Source organism: Sturnus vulgaris, chromosome 8 (genome assembly GCF_052056855.1).
Source record: "Sturnus vulgaris isolate bStuVul1 chromosome 8, bStuVul1.hap1, whole genome shotgun sequence".
In the NCBI taxonomy this organism is placed as follows: domain Eukaryota; kingdom Metazoa; phylum Chordata; class Aves; order Passeriformes; family Sturnidae; genus Sturnus; species Sturnus vulgaris.
The window spans coordinates 36066696-36083746 of record NC_142250.1 but is presented as its reverse complement, the minus strand read 5'-3'; the positions used below and the strand labels follow the sequence as shown (position 1 = coordinate 36083746).

Genomic DNA, 17051 nt, shown 5'->3' with positions numbered 1-17051 from the left:
TCTAATTAATTTATGATTTTTACTTGAAAATGAAGTAAAAAATACCCCTCTGCAACATGATAACCATCTACTGATAGTGTAATTTTTAGTTATGAAAAAAAAAAGAAAAAAAAAAACAAAGCAAAGCTGGGGGGACTGAAATGACTCTGGAACAACGCTGACATCACTGAGTTTAAATTCCCACAGCATCCTCACAGACCTTGGCTTCAGCCAAGTGTCATGCTGCTAATTAAGATGCTAATGAAGACACAGAGCCAAGCACAGCAGCCTGGGCTCCGTGTGGAGCTCCCAGCTCTGGAATTTGGCTGCAGTTTGGAAAGCCCAGTTAAGACTGGAGGGGTCAGGAGAGCCTTTAGGCACAAAGCACAGAAATCCAGGAGGAAGCTCCGTGGGCACGGGAATCCCTGAGTGCTCAGAGCTCTGTGAGGGGATCCAGGGTTGCCATAGAGACTCACCAGGTTCCTTTGGCCAGGAGTGAACACAAAATATTCCCACCCTGAACGCGCCAAACGGCTGAGGAAAAACCTGTGGAGGATGCTCCATCATTCCCTGTTCTTCCAATGGGCTGGGATGAAATCTGGGGATGAAATCTGGGGATGAAATCTGGGGATGAAATCTAGGGATGAAATCTGGGGATGAAATCTGGGGGTGAGATCTGGGGATGAAATCTGGGGATAAAATCTGGGGATGAAATCTGGGGATGAAATCTGGGGATGATGTCTGGGATGAAATCTGGGGATGAAATCTGAGGATGAAATCTGGGGATAAAATCTGGGGATGAAATCTGGGGATGAAATCTGGGGATGATGTCTGGGATGAAATCTGGGGATGAAATCTGAGGATGAAATCTGGGGATAAAATCTGGGGATGAAATCTGGGGATGAAATCTGGGGATGATGTCTGGGATGAAATCTGGGGATGATGTCTGGAGAGGAGCTCTCCACAGCTCATGTCTTGTCACTCTGAGCCCTTACACATCTTCTGGAAGGTTCACACTGAAGAAGTTGAGAAGATGAGTCTCAGCTGATCGAGCTTTTAAGATCCCCTTCTTTTCCATCATAACCAACCCAGTGACTCCAAATCCATGAAGGAATTAGAAGAAAAAGTCTGTCTGTCACCACAAAGACAGAAAAATTGTCCTAACCCCCAAAACTGCTCTGTGCCCAACCCCAGAGTGATGTTTGATATTCTGCTGTGTCATTTTTTCAGTCACCAAGGTCCATCCTCACCTCTTTGTTCTCACCAGCCATGGCCCATTGGGGTGGGACAGTGAGCTCAGCTCGTTTCCTTAAAGAAAAAAAGTCCTGCCATGCTGCTTCACTCTCAAAAATAAATTTAAATATGGTGAGACTGATAAAAGGCCTATCTTTGACATTTTCTCAATCTTTCCCCAAACTCTTCCAACATTTAAGCAGACAGCTCATCAATGACACTCTGCATAAATGCTCCACGGTTTGAAGTAATTTTTCATGATGAATCTTTAAAGTGCCAGACTCTCTGATAAGTTAAATTTTGATTTTCTTGATATGACAAATGGTTAATAGTTGTCTTAGAGCCTTTCTGCTCTACGATTTTTATCTCTGTTTTATTACAGTAATAATAACATCTAATGTACTCTTTCATATCTGTCTTGTTCTTTCTTAAGGTCAAAATTATATCCAGAGTTAAAAGCAGCAAGAGATTTCTCCCTTTCTTCCTCTCAGTATTTTCAGGAAATAAATTACCTTATACAGGCAAATAATAGCAAATTAGGAAACCTAAATGTGATATCCATACTTTAATATGTGCTGGGCAATCAGAAACCTGAGTATGAGGATGTCATTAGGAGGAATTTTCAGGCTTGCAAGTTAATTAGATGCTATTACATCAGGCTATTTAATTGCTTTCCTTGCCAATAATCTGTGAAGAAGAAGAAAAGTGTTAATTCCTCTTGTTGTCTTTGGGCAGATTTTTGTGTTTTATGGGATTTGTTCCCTTCAGGTTCACCAGTGGAAACCTCAAACCTCCCTTCAGAGGCTCAGATGGTTTATGGGGAGCAGAGGAGCAGCAGGTGACACATCCTGCTCCTTGGAAAGTGCCATTCCAGATGTGGGGATGGGGATGGGATACAGAGATGGGATGGGATGGGATCATTGGGATGGGGATGGAGATGCAGCTCCTACAACCTCAGGGTAGCATCAGCCCAACCCCAGGGCCCAGCCCAACTTATAAAGTTTATAAATTTATAAATTGTTTATAAAAGTTTATTAAAGTTGATAATCAATTGATTTATTTAGACACAGCTGGATCTGTGTAGCTACATTACCTAATGGATGGATTCTCTTTATGGCAATGATATCACAGTTGAAAGGAATTTAATTGCTTCAATAAATGTCAACATGGAAGTCATTTATTCAGTAAATCTAGGGAAATCTGGTTTCTAGTTTGAACTACAATCAAAACTGGCCAAATCGAGTTTGGCTGCTCCAAACAGTGATTGCTGAGCTCAGGGATGGCTCTCACAGCCCAAAACCAAGGAATCATCACTGGAAATTTATGTCTGAAGCTTTCAGAGGTAGATACAAGTTAAAGTAAAGAAAAAAAATCCTTATGGACTCAGGAATTCTTCATGTCCTGTCCCTCAGCCACTCCAGCTATTGAAATCACCCTTTTCTGTCCCCAAACTCTCCCAAATCCATTAGTCACGACACTGCTTAGTCAAGATGGCTCAGTGAAGGCAGTTTCTTATTTTTCAGATGGGGAAATTGAGTATAAATTATTTTTCTAAAGTCACAAACGGAATTCCTCAGCCAAGACTGGCCAGAGCATTCCCAAACAAAGCATCACTCCCCCACCCTCTGAACTCTTTTATCTTTTCTCTTGCTGTTAGGTTAGCCAAGAAAAATAGTAAAGAAAATTACAAATTATCTTCACCCAGCATCATGGATCATCGTTCTCCAGAAAGAAATAAAATTAATGACAACACATTAATTACGGTGCAGGTTGGCATCCCTATACTTGTTCCCATTGTTCAATTTTTAACTGAAAAAAGACATTTTCTGCCACATTTCCAGCATCAAAATTAATGTGTCTGGCAATGGCACCCTCAGATCCTTATTTCCTGACAGAGATCACTGAGGTTGCTCTCTGTTCTCCCCAAAACAAAGGCACCTTTAAAGTTCAGAGATGAGTTCAGCATTGCAGGGTGACTTTTCTGTGGGTGGTGATGGCCAGATCAGCCCTCCAGTGACAGAGCTCCTGCAAGGCAGCTGGAAAATCCACATTTCCCATGATTTTGGTGATTTAGGTGACTTATGGCTCTCGGTGGCCTCCTGGTACATTGTTTTGTACATGCAGATCCCTGCAGCTGGAGTGGCCTGTCAGGGACTGGATAAATCATAAAAAATGGGATTTTCCCAGCAGCCAATTCTTCTTGCATCCTTTATTTTTGATAAAAGGGGATGGAGGGAGCAGGACAGCAGCTCTGCATCCCTCTGGAATGTGCCCTGGTCAAAGACAAATGCCAAAACACTAAATGAGTTAAATTCCTGCACAATAAATGAAAGGGAACAGCCTGGTTTTCCAAGCTCCACACAGAGTTCTGTTGGCTTAAAGACAACCTTGCTCATCCCAGGTTACCTAGGCAGGAATATATTTGATTATGTAGGAAAATGTTAGCAAAAAATGGATCTCAAAGACCAAACAAAGGTGAATCGGAATTTCTGTGTTTTTTTTGCTTTCATGAAAGATAATTTGGGGAGGGGGATGTGAGCAGGACAGAGCTCTGCACTGGGACAAAACCCCTCCATCCCCACAGGTGTGCACTGATGCAGAATGGAATCATGGAATCATGGGGTCATGGAATCATGAGATCATGGGATCGTGGAATCATGGGATCGTGGGATCATGGGACCATGGAATCATGGGATCATGGAATCATGGGATCATGGGATCATGGAATCATGGGACCATGGAATCATGGGATCGTGGAATCATGGGATCGTGGAATCATGGGATCGTGGAATCATGGGACCATGGAATCGTGGGATCATGGAATCATGGGATCATGGAATCATGGGACCATGGAATCATGGGACCATGGAATCATGGGATCATGGAATCATGGGATCATGGGATCATGGAATCATGGGACCATGGAATCATGGGACCATGGAATCATGGGATCGTGGAATCATGGGATCGTGGGATCATGGGATCACGGGATCATGGGACCATGGAATCATGGGATCATGGAATCATGGGACCATGGAATCGTGGGATCATGGAATCATGGGATCATGGAATCATGGGACCATGGAATCATGGGATCGTGGGATCTCTGGTGTGGATAGAAGGGACCTCATAGCTCATCCCTGCCATGGCAGGGACACCTTCCACCATCCCAGGGTGCTCCAAGCCCTGTCCAACCTGGCCCTGGCCATCAGGTGACCTTCCCTCCACACCACACTTACATATTTCCATGTTTCACATCAAATGACTTGACTTCTTCTTTTTATTTTCTTGATTTGTTTTTTTTTCTAACTGGAAATTAAAAAAAAAAAATCACAGATTTGGCACATTTCATCAGCTGGGTGTTGCCTACCTAAGTCAAATAACTGAGGCACAGGGAATGGTGCTGATACCCTGCCTTAGAGTGATTTCCCAGGATTCTTCTGGATATGAGATGAGACATCTCTGGAGACTATTTCCTGCCAAAGTCACATTAAATAACTATATTAAAAAGCCAGTGGAAGTTAGGGTCTGATATCAGAATAGGGTCTAATTCTTTCACATGGTGGCCCTTCATATCATTGGAAAGCTGAGATGAAATACACTTTAAATCTGTATTAAAATTACCAGTTGTCTTCAGGTAAATGTGATTCGGGATGGGAAAGCACAGGAATGCCTCGTGCCTGGCAGAGAGGAGGGATTTTGGGAATAACACCCTCCATCCTCCCCACAGGCTGTGCACATACATCTCCTCAAAGCACGGGATTATCTCTGTATTAATCAAAGAGCAACTTGATTAAAATCTGTAGCGTGACAAAGGAGGGAAATTAAGCAAATGAAAACATTCATTTCGTGTCGCTGTAAGGCTCGGGAGCGGCGAAAAACCACAGCAACACAGGCTTCATTTAGAAAGCAGAAAAAGCAATTTATTGCAGGAGTAGGCACATTTTTATAGACTGGGTCGCTGGACTAAGGACAGAACAAGCTCGTTGGTCTAAGGAAGGCAACACCTCTTGTAAACCCGTCCTTACCAAAACATCGCGTTCCTCACGCACTCCTGTCCACAACGCCCGGTGCTAAACTCTCTGGTTCATTCTTTCCTTTCTGTTTTCTTTTGAGTAGCTTGGAAAAACTCAAACTGCTGATTTTCCCTGCCTCTCACCAGCATTCACAATTTCCAGATGAATTTTTATGGTGCTGTAAGTTTGGGATCAAAGCCCTTCCCCGGCGCTCCCATCTGCTCCGCCAGGCTCGGAAATCGACGTTTGGGGACGCGCCGGGGACACTCGGCCCGAGGTGGCTTTGTCAGAGAAAAAAAAAAAAAAATAGCATCAAAAAGGAACTCGAAGCAAGGGCTGGAACTTGAGATGTCAAAACCTGGGCCGGGTTTTGTGACATTTTTTCAGGACTTTGCCCTTCGCGTGGAAGTTTTTTTAATTCCCGCTCCCACGCCGTTGCGGAAGGACCTTTTGTGGAGAGGCTTGGCAAGGGCCAGCTCCTCGTCCCTGCCCACCTGGGACAGGCACCTGCTCAGCAGCACCAGGCACGAATCCCATCTCCCCAACAGCTGGCACGTCAAATAGAAAGGGTTGGAGCTCTGCAGATTGACGGCGAACAAACAAACAAACAAACAAACAAGAAAAAGAAAAAAACAAAACAACAAAGAGATGATAAGAGAAGGCAAAATTATAGATTTGTGTATTTGCCAGGACTTGTTCAGGATACAGAGGAAAGCAGAAACACAAAAGCAATTTGTGCTGTGAATGACAAGGATGAGCTGTTATTTTCTAAGGATTTATCGTGTTCAAAATCAGATTTTTTTTCATTTTTTTTTATATATTTCTGGTCTAAAATACTGATACAATTATGTTTAGGGTATGATATGGATTGTTTTTGGTGATGCTGAGCAGCTGTGACACAGCTTCCTTGGAACAACACAGGTGTTTATTGCTGTAAAATGAGATTTTTTTCAGGGAAAAATGAAATACCAGCTTTTTTTTAACCTGTGTGAACTTCTGAGGCTTAAATTACAGACAAGAGAAAACAAAAATATCTGTAAAGCTAAAATTTGGAGGAGGCTTTCCAGTAGTTATGACCATTTCTGGAAGTAGCTCTGAGTAAGTTTAATAATGACAAAATAGTAATGGGAATTTTAAAAGGTCTGGATAAAAATCCAGGCTTAGATAAAAATCCAGGATTTTGCACACATTCCTTTTACTTGCACTCTATAGGACAAAAAATGCCAACTACTTAAAAACTTTGACATATTTCAACAGCTCTTAAAATAAACTGCATTTAATTACTGCTGAATTAGAAAAGAAAAACATTTCCTGGCCTGTCTATGGTTGCTCTGTGTGTCTTTCATCAGATCCTGATTTCCCAGCTGATTTTCCATCTAAAAGCCATATTCTGGCATCTCTAAAAATTCCATGCTAAGCCATAGGAATAACACCTGGAACTGCTGGTAAAATTGCCATTAAGTTCATTAGGAATTGTTTTAATTCAGGGTTTTATTGCTCTTATTTAATATTGCTTATTAAGTTAATTTTTTTGTTTGTTTAATGACTTTTTCTGACACAGACACCTTCTGCCACTGACAAAGCATTTCCCAGACTGAATTTCCTCCCTAAGAAGAAAAAAAAAACTTTTTGCAAGAAAAAAAGGATTAAAACCAACAAAAGGGCACAGACAAATTCCCCTTTTGAATTTGTAGCTGCTATTTCCCTAGATTTACTGAATAAATAACTTTCATTTTGACATTTATTGAAGCAATTAAACTCCTTTTAACCATGATATCATTGCCATAAAGAGAACCCATCCATTAGGAAATGTGGCTACTCAGATCCAGCTGTGCTTAAATAAATCAGTTGATTATAAATAAGTTAATGAATTGATAAACTCACTAGCAATAAGTGAAATTAATACATATATATCTCATTGCACCTCTTTGAGATATGCAAGGAATTCAGATTAAATGGAGAGGAGATTTGTGGGTTTTTTTTCTCTTCTGTCCAGGATTTCTGCTCCCCACACTCCACATCAAATATGCACTGAGTTGTTCACATGATTATTTCAGAGGCTTGCATATTTTATTAATAACTCCAGGAAAAATTAGGCTATGTCCCAGAAAAATGAGGTAATAATATATAACCAATAGCTTTAATACAAGAAAGTTCTTTCACTTCATAAAAAACAAAAACACAGCAGCAAAGAAGCAATCAAGCAAACAAAATTAATTTACATAAAGGAGTAATTTAAGAGGAATGGAAGAGATCTGGGAGAAATGAGGGAATGGGACTTACCATGGAAGGAGCAGCTGGGAAACCAGAGCACAGCAATGTCATGGAGATCCACAGGATAAAAACCAAGTTTAACCTGCATGGACTTCAAAGCAAAGCTGAGATTAACGAAAATTGGGATCAAAATCAAGCAAAATATGAACAGAGAGCAACCCAAGAACCCCGTGGTGCCTTTACCTGCTCATTTTTCACCCAGCACTGTGTGTATGAACATGCAGCTCTACATCCAAATTCCTCACACATCCTTTCAGTTCTTCCTCAGGTGACCATTTTATACCAGAGTTCAGGAGGGAAAATGTCATCAAAGCTGATTTTCTTCTGACTAATTGCTCCTTGTTTGGCCTTTTCTTCTTGTTAAATGGGAAAATGGCAAGAACACGCTCAGCTGCCATTACCAACCCCGGAGATTTCATTTAAAGTGTCCCATTAAATGTCTCTCAAGTGGTTTTATTGTTACCTCTGTGTCATCACTGCAAGCCTGGGCAGAGGTCTAAAGATTTCAAAAATCCATCTCAAGAGTTTGTTACCACTTCCAATATATCAGGTGGAGACCTTGCAAAGCCTGGCAGCCAGGGAGAAACATTAAAAGTGCATTTTAAATAGAAAGCTCCTCAAAGAGTCTTATTGTACTCAAAACAGCCACAGTGCAAAGAATAATATTTTTTTTTCTATTTCTTTCCCCCCAACATTATTTTTTTTATGTGCTTAGTTCTTAATGCACCAAATGAAACTTTTTTCTGACAATTAAAATTTGGATGTTAATTTCTACTATGCAGCCATATCTCAGCCCACATTGAGTTTAGTCAATCCAAACTTCTATAGGATTAATAAACTCTGTTAATCTTCATTAACACAGCAAATTATTTATGTCTAAAAGCATCATTTGTTGCTGCAATAAATGGAATGGTGCAGTATTTTAGGAGATTGTGTGGTTTATTTATCCAGAGTGGTGTAAAAGTGCCAAATCCCACAAGGTCTGGGAATGTTGGGCTGCACAAGGAGTGCTGAAAAACATTAAATTCTATTTATTTTTTTTTGGGAACGAGCACCACATCTACAAAAACGTGCTGGGTTAATGGTTGGACTCAGTGATCCGAGAGCTTTTCCAACTTTCACCATTCCAGGATTCCAAAGAAAACACTGAGGATCATTTTTTCACAGCCACAGAGTGTCAGACATGCACACAGTGAGACAGAAACCCCAAATATTGCATTTCCTTTGGTGTTTACACTGAAAAATCAACGGGCAAAGGCTCCAGAAGGGACCTCAGTGTGAGTTTTTGGGGAGACCTGAGCTGTTTTAAATGATGCCAAATTTCACTGCAATATTTCAGTGAAAATAAAAGGTCTTTTCCAACCATAATGATCCCATGCTGCTGTGATTCAGCCTCCTGATAAAGTGCATTTCATTCCAGGAGACAGAGAGGCTGTGGGGAGAAATCCAATGGCATGGAAGAGCCTTCAGGAGTTTTAAACAAGAATTCCTGATGTGATCTCAGTTTGTGATTGACCATTTCTCCCTCATCATGGTGGTGCAGATCACGTCCTGGTTGACAAAATCCAACCTGAAATGGCTTTTGAAAAAGAAAAAGTGGTTTAAAAAGAATTGTGGTTGCTGGTGAAGCTCTTCAGGATTCTCCAGGCCCACGAGGGCTGAAATGAAGATTAAATTTGTCTCATTTAGAGCCTGCAGCTTTAAACCCTTTATAAACCCATCAGAACAGGTGAGTATTTGCATTTCCAGCCTGAATCCTCTTATTTAGAGAGCAAATCCTCTCTTTGAATGGAACCTCCCATTCCCACTCATCCAGAACCTCCAACTCCAAGATTTTCTGCTGCAAAGAAAAGCACTTTGGGCCGGATTCTGCCTGAGCCCAGCCTAGTTAAGCTCCCTTTGTGTCTGCAGTTAGTCCAGCTCTGTTTTAATCCAAAGTTAACCTTCACACAACACTTTTTGTGGAAGGTGAGGGGCCAGAACAAGCTGGTGATTAAAGCTCAGGGTTTCCAGGTTCAGCCTGAGACTCTCTGGGTAAACTTGGGTGCATTATTGACTTCATTTTTTTAAATTGTGAGTTGTTTGAGGCCCAGGTGATCTGCCATGAGCCCTGGTCAGTCCCTCCTATGCTCACCTTTCTCACATCCCTCTAAAAGAGAGGTTTAGGCCAGGTGAGAAAGCACAAACTGCTGTGGAACTGAAGAACCACGGGATCATGGAATGGTTTGGGATGGTAAAGTCCAGGGATTGGAACTCCACCCCTGCCAGGGCTGGACAGCCCCTTTTGGGCAGAAATGTTCCCAATATCCAAGATGCAGATGGTACCAAGGCAAGAGGCACTGAGACATCCCCACCCCAGGGGCTTTGCCCACCCCTCAGACACACACAAAGAGATTTCCTGACCATTCAAACCCTCCTGTTTGCTTCTCACTCCTTGGAGGCTTTTTTCCCCAGCTTTTCAGGATGCAATTTAACACAACACACCCGTGATTTGCATGCATGAAGCATAGATGGAGATTTAGATCCATTCCAGATATTCCCACTTTAGGGTTGGAGGAATCAGGTTGAGCAGAACAAGTGGCAATTGACATTTTCTGTCTCCTGCTCTGTCTGCAGAGGCTCTGCTCCCGGGCTGGGTTCACTGGCAGCTATCAGGGGTCAAATGAATCATTAAGAACCACAATAAAACCTCCCAGCATCCATCACATTTGTATTTGCTGAGAATAAACCAACAGCGATATCAACAACAATATCACCCCTTCTGCTTGCCTTGTTGCAGTACTGAACCTCAATGCTGCTTTCCTTTGGTTTTCCCCCAAAAAAATCACATGGAACAACACAAAACTCACAGCTGAGCCTTTCAAACCTTGCAAATTTCTGAGGTTAATAAGCCCATAAGCTTTAGAACATGAGATTTCCTTCCTCCAATCCAAAGGGTTTTAAATTGGCATTGTGAGACCTTGCTAAGGGATCAAACAAAAAAAATGAATGAACGAACCAAAACCTGTCTGCATAATCATTGACATAACCCCAAAAGTTGTAAAACCACAGCTCCTGATAAAGGCAAGGTTCAAAATCTCATTGTTTCCTTTTGGGATGCTGCCAGTGAAACCTCAGCACAGCTTTGCTGGAGAAAGCTGCTGGGATATTTTGTTCTGAGCTCAATTTTTTTTTTTTTTTTTCTTGCTGTTGAGAATATCAAGAAAGCCAAAAGCCAGCGTGGTTTGCTTTCAGACCACTGCAAGGTGCGAGCTGGAAATCAATCATGCTCCCAGCACATAAACCTGCTCCTGACTCGGTGAGAATAGAAAATCCCAGCAAGACACAAAGAGAGAAGAAACACAGAAAGCAGAAAGTTCATTCCTTGGCTCATTCCCTCTGTGCTCTCCCTGCTGCAAGGGGACACAGCCAAACCCTTCACCTGCACCAGATCTCATCCACAGAGGCACAAAGGGGCTGCTGTGGATCCACCTGACTGATCCTGGCCATTTCCCTGCCGTGGAGATCTCTAATCCCCCTAAAACCAGCTATCATGAGGCTGCCCCTGGATCCCTGGCAGTGCCCAAGGCCAGGCTGGATGGGGCTTGGAGCCACCTGGGGTAGCAGAGGGTGTCCCTGCCCGTGGCAGGGGGTGGCACTGGAGGGGCTTTAAGGTTTATCCCAACCCATCCACTCCAGGATTCTCCATGCAGGAGGGGAATGGCCCTGACTGACAGGGTGAGGGCTCTAAGGCAGGGTGATGCAGCCTGGGGGAGGCTCAGCTTTGTCCCCCTGCTGCCCTGAGACATTTGGGCAGTGCCTGCCCACCTGCACTGCCCCCAGGCACACGGCACCGTGCCTAGGGCCAGGTCTGTCCCCTGTGTCACTTACCTGGCTCCTGAGCTCTCTGGGGAGGATGCAATGACCTCATCAAAGCTCAGGGACACATTTTCTAAGGTCTGTGCTGGCTGCTGTGGATAACAGGAGCTCTGTGCTCCTGTTTCAGCCCCAGAGGTTCCCAGAAGGACAGAGCTGTTTATTGAATTCCACCCGCAGAGCAAAGCCCTGTAAGTGAGACACTGCTCGAGCTCCTTGCAGGCAGGGACAGCTCCTCTGCTGAGCCCTGGCACCGTGCCCTGCCTGGGAAGATGCATGGCTCCTTTTTAAAAGCCAGATTTCAATGCAGTTCCACTCACAGCCCTGGCAGCCTGAGCCAGCAGCAGTTCAGGCCCCCTCCGAGGCACAGGTTTGATCTGTGACAGAAGGAAAATCAAAAGGCATTCAAAGCAGGAGCAGCACTGCCAGTCCTGCCCCCCTCCACAGCTTTGGTTTTCCTGGATGGATGCTCAGCAGGCAGGAGGGGAACAGCAAGGGCTGTCAGCAGATGGAAAGAACGGGGCTCAGGATTTGTGGACACTGTGAACCTCAGGATGTTCACGGCCACCTGGTTTTGGAGCACTCCTGCATCACTGGGGCTGTGCACGTCACTGTCACAGCAAAAGGGATGAAGCTGCAGTTGGATCCTCCCATGCCAGGGGGAAAAATTAGCTCCAAAATCCCATTTTTGATCCTACATCACACAGGAATCGTGGGCTGTGTCACAGTCACCATCCCCAGGATTCTAAAGTCTAAATCATCATCTCTAAAAATATAAATCTCTATAAACTCTAAAACATAAACTCCTTTTCCTGGTTACACTCAGAGCTGGTGTGGGCAGAGGCAGCACGAGCTCCTTACCCCGCTCCCAGCACCTGTCCCAAACTGGATCCAAAGTGGTGACAGAAAATGTCACCACTCCCCAAATCCCACAGCACCTGGCACCTCCTGGCCTTGTGCCAGGCCACAAATGGCCACAGAGCCCCTGCTGGTGTCCCCAACCCTGCTGGTGTCACCAAATCTGTTAATGTCACCAACTGTTAATGTCCCCAACCCTGCTAATGTCACCCAATCCATCTGATGTCACCAACCTTGCTGATATCCCCCACTGTCTTGATATTCCCAACCCTGCTGATGTCACCAAATCTGTTAATGTCCCCAACTGTTAATGTCCCCAACCCATCTGATGTCCTCAACCCTGCTGACGTCTGTCCCCCAACCCTGCTGATGTCACCACTCCCTTGGAGCCCACATGGAGTGGCAGGAATGAAGCTTTTGGCCAAAGCACATTGGAACACGGCAGGAAATGTTTCTAATTTATGGATCCCTGGCTTTTTTTGTTCTTCTTTTTTTTTTTTTTTTTTTTTTTTTTTTTTTTTTTGGTCAGGTTCCTTAGCACGCCTCCAGGAAAACAACCTGCACGAAGCACAGCATGAAAACCAATCCCTCCCTGCACCACCACCACCAGGAATTCCCAGAGCCCTCTGAGGATTCATCGGGAGGAAAAAGCAAAGAAAGAGAAGAGCAGAGCAGACGAAGTTGCTCACAGGGTTAAGGGGAGGCTCAGAGAGGGTAATTAAGGTTTTTTTGTTACGCCGATTTGCGCGTGCCAACGTAATTGATGCGCTCAGAAATGTCTCAAATAGATCCTGCAGGAAGTGGCTGCCAAAGAAAAGATGTCAGTGCTGAGCTAAAAAGACACCTGTCAAAGCCAAACCCAAACTCCTGCTCAGATGCAACAAAGATCTCGATGATGTGAGAAAGGCTGAATAGCTGTTGAAGGAGAAGCCAGAAAAAGAGAAAAGAGCCTGGATAGACAGGAAAAGGCAAAGGGTTTTGAGGAGAGAGAGGAGAAAAGGATGTAGGGAAGTCTGATGTGACTTTAGAGGAAGGGATCAAACTTTAAAGGGATCAAACTTTAAAGGAGTCAAGGAAAGCTAACATAAATATTATAAATAGCAAGGAATAAGGAGAAGGAGCTGGGTGGCTTTTGAAGGGCACGATTTTTTAATGGATTTTGTTGCACTGCACCTCAAGGCTCTCCCATGGATAAGGCTAAGGAAAGACAAGGAAAACATATCCAATATTTTCTGTTGGGATAATCTGACTCAAGCAAGTTTGCATATTTTCTTTCCCCTAAAGAATCCCAGCACAAACCCATTTGTTTGTGCTCCCCAAATCCTTGGGTTGTCACACCACCAGCACTGTGACACCTGGGAACAGGAAAAAGGGAGCAGGGCAAGGAAAACTCAGTTCTGGCAGCACAGGTAGGGCAAGGAACAATGCTGGGAGGTTTTGGGACACAAACCTGTGGATCCATAACTGCAAGGGCAGTGAGGGGCACAGGGGATGCTGAATGCTCCTCAGGATACCCAGAATCACAGGGGGACACCAAGGGGGAATTGCTCACCCCTGAGCAGGGTTTTGTGCAATGCAGAGTGACCTTGGCCCAGAAAACAGCTCAGGTGGAAGCAAAGCAGCTGCCAGGAGGATTTCTCTTTATCCCAAAACACTCCTGGGCTGTTGGAACCCAGGAAAAGGAAAGTTTTAGATTTTCTGTGCTGACAGGCACTGACCCCCCCAGGAAAACACACTGCTTTTGACCTGAGGCCATGGAAAAGGCTTCCAAAATGGAATGAGAGAACTGGGATCACGAATGTGCAGTTTGAATAGAAGTGTGCAGTGTCACATGGTGGAAAACTTAGAATTTGAGGTTTTAGAATATAGTAATAGAGAACAGGAATACAGTAATATAGCAATATAGCAATAGAGAACAAGATGGAGGTTTTAGGGCAGAAGTTTTGTCTTTCTTCCTCACCTTCTTCATGGGTTTGAGTGATCTTTTATAATTGGATAAAAAAATCTGCACTGCGAGCCACGAGTGATTAGTTAATACATTAAAAGTAAAAATAATTTAGGTGTCTGTTCCTAAATGGACAGTTTGGCCTTAAAAGGCCTTGTAAAGAGAGAGAAACGTCTCCATTTTTAGCTTGGTGGCTAAAAGTGTTGTAGAACTCACTGTTACATAAATAAAAATTAATAAACATCTAAGTTTGAACGAGAAATACCGTCATCAAGCATTAAAAAAAAAAAAAAAAAAAAAAAAAAAAAAAAAAAAAAAGATAAAACGCAATACTGGGCTGATCAGTGGTGTGAGGAGCAAATGTGGCTGAGGATGATGAGCAAATCTCCAGCTCAGCACTCGGGGTGAATCCATTTCCCCCTGGACAGGCAGCATTTGGTGGGGGAGAGACATCTCAGCTGCTCCTCACATCAGCTCCTGGCATTTCTGCAGAAGGCGAAAATGCCAACTTGAATTTGTGACACGGGACCTAAAGCACCTTCAGGAAATAAGTGGCTGCATCTGGAACAGCACTCACCGTGTGGAGGAGGTGAGGGGACACACCTTTTCTCCTCCACAATGCACGCTCCTTTCCATCTGCTCCCCCTGCTCTCGCAGCTCGCTGCTGTTTTCTCTCGGCGTGGCGGTGCCACTTAAACAAACGAGGATATTGCAGCCTCCGTAAAGGAGGCTCCTTTCCTGCAAAAGCCTTTTGGAAAGGACGATCCTCTCCACAATGACCCGCGGAACAGCAAACAAATAAGAGCCGAGCCCCAGCTGCACCGCTGTTTTAAAATCTGCTGGTAGGAAGATAAAACCAAACCGCGAGTCCGCCTCTGCTCTGGAAATGCCAGGTCTGGATCAATTCCTGGGGACTTTGGTTGCTTGTAAAGGTCCTCAAGCAGGAGGAAGGGAATGTGGCCATCAAACAATTCGGTGCCTTTTGTCTGAACATGATCCTCATCTCCCCTTGTGTTCTCTCCCTCTTATAAAAGGCTTCATCCAAAAATATCCCACACCACAAGACAGGAGAAGTTCCTGTTTCCTCACTGAAAGCCTGTTGCAGCTGCCTGGATTTTCCTTGCTCTGTGCAAGGATTTCTTTGTGCCCAATTATGTTTCAAGGCTTGATATAACTCCTCTGGAAGTCAGAGCTGCAAAGGGACTTTTAATGAGGTCAGGGAGTCACAGGAAAAGGGGGAAAGCAGGTTTAGTTGGATATTGGGAAAAAATTATTCTCTGTGAGGGTAGGGAGGAGCTGGATAGAATTCCCAGAGCAGCTGTGGCTGCCCCTGGATCCCTGAAGTGTCCAAGGCCAGGCTGGACATTGGGGTTGGAGCAAACCTGGGATAGTGGAAGGTGTTTGAGATCCCTTCCAAGCCAAACTATTCCATGATTCGATAATTTTATGATTTATAATTTTCTGTGATACCTGGCTCCCTTATTCTTCTATCATTTGCATCAGTGCCTGATTTGTAAAGCTCATCTCTCTCCTCTCCACCCTCTGAGTTCCCCTTTTAGCATCAGGGTTTTCAGGGTTTTTACCCCTCCCCACAGCTGCCACATTTGCAGGTAATCAACTGCTCCTTCTTAATCAAGAGCACAGATTAATCTGAATAAACACAAAATCCAGTACGAGAAAAGCTCATCCCCTTGTCTGGGGAACAGGAAAGGCCAGAGGTGCTGAGGGTCAGGATGGTTCCCTGGGGCAGCACAAGGGATGTTCTCCAGCTCCTTCCTTCCTTCCTGGAATCCTTCCTCCCATCCTGGAATCCTTCCTTCCTTCCTTCCCTTTCATTGGAGCTGGGAAGGTTCAGCCTTTAAACCCAATTCCCAGCTCAGGAAAAATGACAGCATGGATTTCAGTGCTGCACCCTCAATAAATGATCTGGGAGAGGTGAGGACAGACAAGGCAGAGCTCCCAAAGGGGCTGAGACCTTGCTGGAAAAGCTGGGAGCACTCTGGAATTAACACTCCATGGAAGCAGCACTCACCTGAACGATTGGTGGCATCCAGGCTGGGTTTGGGTTTTCAGGGATGTGCCCAGGGATAAGGGGATGCTTCTCCTGCTGCTTCCTGAGCATCCTCTGGCTCAGGGATCCCTGACAGGGCTCCTGCCCTTCAGCATCGCCTCAGGATGTGGGAGAAGCTCCAAGTACCACAAGGAATTATGAATGAGCAGCTCCCCCAGCTCCCATCCTCCCCAGCACAGCAGGAACGGCCACATCACAGACAAGAGATCCCTTGAAACTCCAATAACCCCACAGTTCTCTGCCTTGCCAACCTCCATAACATCAGCAGTGCCTAAGCCAGCAGGACAGCAGCTAAAAATACTCTGCTCCAGCTCATCCCAGGCTCCTGATGCCAGGGCAGAGCCCCAGCATGTGCTCCCTGCAAGTGTTGCAGCCCGGGGGCACAGCCCTGCCATGGCCCCACAGCTGCACATCCCAGAGCCTCAGCACAAAGTTCTCCATCCCCCTGGAATGGTTCACAGCTCAGCCCTGCTGTGGTTTCCTGCTCAGGCTCAATGTCTGTGTTTTCAGTGCCAAACTGTTCTGCAGCCACATCGAGTCCCTGTGCAGTCCCTGCAGTTCACAGGCTGGAAATTGGCAATTTCTGATCCAAATGTCAGCGGTGGGAAACACAGACCCGGGTAACTTTGTGTTTTCCAGGGCTGTTTCCCAACCTAGAACCTCTCCCCAAACTTCCCTGGCACATCTGGGGTAGAGTAGCATAAAGAGGGGCTGGGGAAGGACTTGGAAGAAGAACAATTGTGTTCACGTGGAGTTCATGTTCCCTGCTGTCCTTCTGTGCTCAGTCCCATTTTCTGCAAGAATGAACACAGAACCAAAC

General features: G+C 44.6%; 1 protein-coding gene across 1 annotated transcript; it reads right to left on the bottom strand.

Annotated features, from left to right (window-relative positions):
- Window positions 1–5113: 5113 nt before the first annotated feature.
- On the bottom strand, window positions 5114–12530 carry NPS (neuropeptide S). The gene is made up of 3 exons (XM_088169461.1): window positions 11373–12530; window positions 7512–7593; window positions 5114–5806 (listed from the first exon to the last, which is right to left on the bottom strand). Exons 1-3 carry the CDS (start codon window positions 11633–11635, stop codon window positions 5612–5614), a joined length of 540 nt encoding a protein of 179 aa, XP_088025587.1. The 5' UTR covers window positions 11636–12530; the 3' UTR covers window positions 5114–5611.
- Window positions 12531–17051: the final 4521 nt, after the last annotated feature.